The sequence below is a fragment of the Medicago sativa genome, chromosome 8, assembly GCF_051527215.1.
Source record: "Medicago sativa cultivar Bolivia chromosome 8, Bolivia_mono, whole genome shotgun sequence".
Lineage (NCBI taxonomy): Eukaryota > Viridiplantae > Streptophyta > Magnoliopsida > Fabales > Fabaceae > Medicago > Medicago sativa.
The window spans coordinates 79,359,683-79,366,226 of NC_140756.1; the positions used below are offsets into that span (position 1 = coordinate 79,359,683).

The 6,544-nt window shown below is 34.2% G+C and overlaps 1 protein-coding gene across 13 annotated transcripts; it reads right to left on the bottom strand.

The window, feature by feature from the left end:
* Positions 1–1,946: 1,946 nt before the first annotated feature.
* LOC146901963 (myosin heavy chain-like protein) lies at positions 1,947–5,860 on the bottom strand. Of its 13 annotated transcripts, XR_015021107.1 has the most exons (9): positions 5,579–5,860; positions 5,328–5,430; positions 4,623–5,211; positions 3,808–3,940; positions 3,489–3,656; positions 3,274–3,383; positions 2,993–3,099; positions 2,733–2,809; positions 1,947–2,343 (listed from the first exon to the last, which is right to left on the bottom strand). XR_015021107.1 is itself a non-coding variant. In XM_085731396.1 (6 exons), exons 2-6 carry the CDS (start codon positions 5,389–5,391, stop codon positions 3,357–3,359), a joined length of 981 nt encoding a protein of 326 aa, XP_085587522.1. In that variant the 5' UTR covers positions 5,392–5,430; positions 5,579–5,818; the 3' UTR covers positions 1,947–3,356. The 13 variants fall into 13 exon arrangements, 2 of the variants coding, with proteins under 2 accessions (XP_085587522.1, XP_085587521.1); XR_015021105.1 differs by having other exon boundaries at positions 1,947–2,809; positions 5,579–5,793; XR_015021101.1 differs by lacking the exon at positions 5,579–5,860 and having other exon boundaries at positions 2,297–2,343; positions 5,328–5,445.
* Positions 5,861–6,544: the final 684 nt, after the last annotated feature.

The window sequence follows — 6,544 nt, forward strand, 5'->3', positions numbered from 1 at the left end:
TCCTCAATCATGTGGATATTTTCTCAATGATTAAATCAAAATCAACAACTTGGGGATTAAAATCTCATCAACCTTTTATATCCTAAACTCAATGTGGTCATTACAATAATTAAAACAGATAATTTAGTTAACGCTATGGGTTTTGTGGAAAGTCCGGAACGATAAAATTTTCAAGGGAGTTAACTTTGAGATTGAAGAGATTGTGGAGGAAGTGAAGGTGTTGTCTTGAAGGTGGATGTTGAGTAGGATGCACACTCCGGCTTGTCTATTTTCCGAGTGGTGTTGGAATCCTATATTGTGTGTCTTGAGAGGGTAGTGATGTGGCTGTAAGGCTGTCCGGTGCTGTTCCGTGTCTGCTGTTCTGCTATTTTCCTGGTTTTGTTGCTGCTATTGGGTTGTGGTGTAGTATCTTTAGCCTCTCGCAGCAGTCTTGGAGTTCCCGTTCGGCCAGCTGTGCTTTTGTTTCCCTGTAGCTTCAGCTGTTAGCAACTGTTTGGCAGCTTGTTTTTCTTCTGGTTTAGTGGCGTTTCAGCCTTGTTTTGGGTGGGAGGCAAGGGTATGCGTTTTGTTTAGTGCACGTATATGTTGGCCTCATTACTTGATACCGAGGGTTTTTGGGGTTTTTATTTTCGGTGTTCTCGTATATTTGCGGCATCGTCTTGTAATCTTTTCCCCCTTTTTACCGCGAGTCTATAATGCTCCTTGCATTTACTCGTCGAAAATAAATTTGATATTTAAAAAAAAGTTAACGGGTCATGTTAATAGTGTTCTTAAGATATTTGTTAACATTTTCTATTTAGTTATTATACCCATGTCAGACGTAGGCAATATGGTGACACGGTGGACTGACAAGATGGATAAAAACACCACATGTCGGCAAAAAAACAATTTTTTGTGGATATTCAGTTAAAGACTAAAATGTTCAATTTATTTTCGCGAGAGACTAAAAGTTACATTTTTCATCGTAAGTGACCAAACTTGATCTCAAAGTTTTTGTTAAGGAAAAAAATCTTTTGTTTTGTTTTTGTAAATAGACGAAATGACAATAATTTATTAGAAAACATACGAATCTTTTTATATTAACTTTCTTTTTCTTTTCATCAAATCCAAATCCAAATCCAAATATATTAAGATAAGCGATTGGACCTTCTCTTTTAATTTAAATGTTTTTATTTTCAACAAATATGTAATTTTTTAGCTTTTAACCTTTAGAAATATAAAAATACTCTTTAAAAAAAAAACCTTTTATAAATATACCAATTGTTGATTTTTTTTTCTTAACATTGTACAACCGGTCAACAGAAGACAGTGGGAAATTTTGTAAAACATAAAACACACGGATCCAAAAATCGCCAAATCGCTATGATTGGTTCAATCATGAACAAGTAGCACATGACTTCTTTCTTTGACTTCAATTATCAGTATTTTTTATGAGTAATGATATTTTGACATCCATTTGATGACAAATTTGTTGACAACCTTGTTTTTCTCACTTCTTATTGGTCAAAAACAATGGAGAGAGAAAAAGGAAGAGAGAGAATAACTGTGAGTATGAGAGAGAAAGTTGTTCAAAAGTTGTCAAAAAGTGGTTGTCAAAATATCATTTCTCATTTTTTATACATATGATTCTTTATCGTCTCTATATAAAAGACTTTATCATCTGTTTCTAGTTCTTGTTCTCAGTTATTTTCCACAATACCTACTTGTATTGCCCAGTTGATTTAAAATGAAATGTGATGGGTTTTCTCCCTGAAAAAAGAGACAAAAATATATGCGTGTATTTTCTTTTTTTGGCGTGAACCAAATATTCTCTACAAGCAATTGCAAAGAGTAATCCTTTGAGCCGGATATGACTGCAACGGGTGGCAACACTCAAATATATGCGGGTATGGAAACATTAATTAAAAGAGTTTTAAAATATGATAATCAATTTCAACATATAGGAATTGATAAAGAATTAAACAACTTCAAAGATAAATTTCAAATATGATCATAAAAATAATTATTTCAATTGATTTAAAGGGCATCATTTCAAAATTTGTTTGGACTTGACATATATTGTAGCCCTCATTCAAACACAAACATATATTTAAGCCCTTGAGACGGAGGGCGTTAAACAACAACAACAACAACAACAACAACAACAATGGAGTGTCAAGAGGTGGTTGAGGATGTCATACAAAAATGGTGATGGTGAAAGGTGGAATTGGTGTCATGCAATGATCAGTTATGCTAGTTTGCTTCTTTTGGCTTCAATAGAAGCTGACACCAAAGCACAAGAAAAAAACACTGTCCATAATATATCAATTTTCTTTCTATGGATGCATTTCCAAACTACAACCCCTGCCAAAGAATAGCAGTTCAAATTAGTGGAATTGGTTTTGTGAAACACTTCACAAGAGTCATTAAGGAAAGTGCAAGATTGATAGTACACATATGTTGTAGAAACCGGTGTGAAGAAAATTTCAGTACTTTTGGATTAAAGATAAGGCAAACTCCAATTTTTTAACGACTGAAACAAAGGGAAGGAACCTCATGCATCATCATTGTACCATGTTCTGGCCATTGTTACAAACTTCCGTTATTTTCTTTTCTCCATAAAATTAGATGTTAAAAGTTCTGTTCCTCGACTTGTTCATGGTCAGAGCCTCAGCAGAAAGCCGGAATTTGCGGCAGAGCATGGTCAGACTAGAGAGGAGTTATTTTAATGTAGAGGAGAAAGATAAACTCACAAGTACTGTGTAGTACGCAGCTATAAGGACCCAGAACCAATGTAGTCAGGATCGAGATCCTACGTAGGATCAGTCGGCTGGTGAAGGAACGTAAAAACACACTTCGTAAGTAGGATCGGTAGGTTATTGATAGAGTTGAGAGATATAAACAGACAACATAGAGGGAAAAAAAAGAGAGAAAATAGAGGAAACAAGCAAAAAAAAATAGAGAAAACAGAGGAAAAACAGCGAAAAACAGAGTAAACAGGGCAAAAACGAACCAGAGAGAAGTAGAAGCACGGTTGAGGTGCCGTGGCATGTAGAATCGTAAGATCCTACGAGCCAGCACTCGATCCTGGCTACATTGCCCAGAACTACTACACTCCCCCTATAGTATACAAGAGAACCGGGTCAAAGCCTCAAGAATTATATGTTGAGACTTTGAACTCAATCTAACAAGAATTGTGAGTTCAATCATTCCACTTTGTAGACACCAGTGGTTTCTAGTTAGCAAGCTATTTTTATGTTGAGATTGTAGCTTTAGAGATACATTGACACAAACCTTGAAGATCCACTCTTTAAGCTGATCCGGAAAGACTTGGACCAATGACAGCCTCTATGTTTCAAAGAGATATCTGACAGAAATCATGGGTTTTTATGCTCTCGTTGAAGCTTCAATAAAAAAAAGGAAAAAGGAAAAAAACGTTACAACTTTGAATAGCCTCTAATGGATAAGAAAGAGGAAAAATGATATATGTGTAACTTCTAAATTCATACCCGAGCCTCTAACTCAGCAATTCTTTGCAAGGACACATGTTCAATGCAAGCACGGCGCTTACGTTCTTCTTCTAGCAGACCTGTAAGTTGGTATCTCAGCTCTGCCATTTCCTGAACTAAGTCCTCTGCTTCTTCTTTTGCCCTCAACTTTTCCACTCTTAATTCTTCCTAGTAAAGGAAGTCAAAAAATGATGTCTATCTCCAATAGCAAAAGAATTACTTTAATCATGCAATTACGTCAAACAAAACTTATTATCTTATGTGTTTAACAAACTCACAGAGAGACTTCAATGATTAAGCTTAAATCAAATAGTCGTACCTTGAGTTTTTCCACAAGAAACTCATATTCTTGCATCTGACAGGACATCTCTATCTTCCCGTTTAATTCTGATGCTGGATCTAATTTCATTGCCAAAATATCAAGGAGTGGACCCAATATTTCTCCATAAATTCTGTGGATATATTACAAAATGATCACTAGAAAGGTTAATGAAAGTATACCTCAAATTGTGAATACAAAAGGAAAACAATGAGGTACCACCATTATCACTAACGTTTAGTGAAGAAGACGGCAATCAAGTCTTTTCCATACATAACTGTCCATATGGAAAACAATGAGGTACCACCATTATCACTAATGTTTAGTGAAAAAGACAGTAATCAAGTCTTCTCCATACATAACCATCCATATAGCCATATTTAAAGCTAGTTTGGATAAAGTTTTCCACAAGTACTTACAGATAAGTAAAAATCAAAACGGTTTTCAAAAGCCATGAGTACTTTAACTAATGACTTCTCTCATAAGTTGAACCTTCATTTTTTTTTAGAAGCTCTCTCACTTAGCTTGTTCACAAACACTTAAAAACTTCAAATTTTCAAATGAAAAACATGAGTCTTTGTGAAATTATGACTTTGTGAAGAACACAATGAAAAGTAGATCGAGAAACCCTATTTCCATTTTATTCATTTGAAATAGAAGAAGTGGCAATTCCACTCTCTTATCTAGCAAATAGAAGATCAAGCCAACTTAAATGCAAGAGTAAATAGGCTACCACAACAATACCCAATTAAAATAACTGGACAAATTTCGCATATTAACTCATCATACATATTTAAAAACTTCAAAATTTGTACCTTGTGTCATCTGCTTTGCTCCTTTCTTTGCTCACAGGAAACTGATCCTTGATTTGCAGTCCATCCTTGTTTTCCATCCATTCTTCAACCTTTTGAGAAAATAATATACTACTCATGTTGGCAGTGTCAAGCTTCTCTTTAATTATCTTATTTTCTTCATTCAGAGAGATGATGGTTTTCTGCGCATCTTGCAATGCATCCTGTAACTCGTCAATCAATCTACTCATTCTACTATTTTCTTCTAGAGTTTCATCCTGGATTTTCTTGGCCTCGAATAAATTCTGTTCCAAGGCCATCATTTCAAGCTTCATACTCTCGACTTCAAACTGAGACTCTAATGCCATGGACGAAAACGATTCATCCAGTCTCTCTATAGACAAACTTGACTGCTCTAATTCCACATCTTTAGTTTCTAGTTCCTGAATCAAGGTAAACTGCTCTGAATTGGATCTTTTCAACTCCTCCCTTAAGCTGAAAACTTCTTTTCGTAAATCTTCCATCACTTTGAATTTCAACTCAAGATTGCGAACATGCTCTTCTAGATAGTTCAGTTCAGTGTTTTTTGTACTAAGTTGATCCTGAAGATAATCTGTATAGAATTCAAATCAAATTATGGCAATTAAAGAGCACCTAAAGCTCGAAACTTTATGCACCTACAGTGTTAAACGTTTTTACACATGCATCCAATCAAATCACGACAAATACCTATTTCTTGAGAACAATTCAGTAGTTCTTTTTCCAACTTCTGGATGTATTTCTTATCTTCCATATGAACTATTGACAATGACTTTTGATGTTGTTCTAGTATCTGCATCAATGTCATAATTCAAAGTGGTAGCTTGGTATCAGTGTTTTTGTTAAGGGTAAGATTGAATTCCCAATTATATGAAAGCTACTAATAATTAATTGATAATGCAGTCAATAAATATCATAGTTAGGTTAAGCAAAAGGGGTACCTCTCTGTCTCTGAATACTGTTCCAATTTACTCTGCAATTAAGGGAGTATCGGTATCACTTGTGACATTTATGCAAGCAAATTCGAAACCTTTGTGATGTTGATTTCCAGATAATAAACCAGAGGAATTTGTGGGAACACTATTCAAACTAGCAAAATGGAAATTCTGAGGAAAAAATATGAAAACTACCGATGATTCATAGATTTTGAAAACACGATGATGATAAACGTGAAAGGCCTTGAAATTGCCAATACGCTGGATTTCGGCCCACAAAAGCTCATTCGTCAAAAACTAACCCCCAATTACTTTTCACACCCCTGTAATGACTTTTTTTTTTTTTTTTGAAGAACACCCCTGTAATGACTTCAAAATAGTGTTTGATTAAATATTTTACAATTTTTTAAATTCAAATTAATTTTATTTTTCAAAATAATTTTTAATTCCACAAAATTCTATTGTTCATAATGTACATTTTTTTTCCTTTCAATTTTGAGAATTTATCGTATTCTTCTTAATAATTAAGTTTCCTAAAACGTGTTGTGTTTTTTAAATAGTTCAAATTTCAAAACTTTTTTTTCCCGAAAAAACTTATATATTCCTGGTATGTTCAAATTTCAATTTGCTAAAATATATTTTTCTAACAATATATTTTGAAAAAATATATTTTTAAATAGTCAAGTATACCGAATCATAAAAATATTTGAAGAAAATTTTGGAAAAGTGATTTTTTATTTAATTACTTTTTTCTTTGGGGTGTTTCATGGGGTCTTAGGGATAGAGTGAATAGGTATGGTGCGAGGGTCTGGTTATGGTGTGTCGCGTCATTTTCGGACGGTCAAAAGGCCATTGGCGTTCGACCCACTTTTGATTTCACAACTGAACATTTAATTCTTTTCAAAAGAAAGTGGAAAAAGGTTCAAATACCACATTTTTAGGGATTAAGGGTTCGGGGGTTGGTTATATTTA

Coding starts and splice junctions, on each gene's coding strand:
- LOC146901963 (XM_085731395.1), bottom strand. CDS start 5,445: ATGACATTGATGCAGATACTAGAACAACATCAAAAGTCATTGTCAATA. Junction 5,212..5,327: donor GAATTGTTCTCAAGAAATAG/GTATTTGTCGTG, acceptor AATTCTATACAG/ATTATCTTCAGGATCAACTT. Junction 3,384..3,488: donor TTGCTGAGTTAGAGGCTCGG/GTATGAATTTAG, acceptor TTTTTATTGAAG/CTTCAACGAGAGCATAAAAA.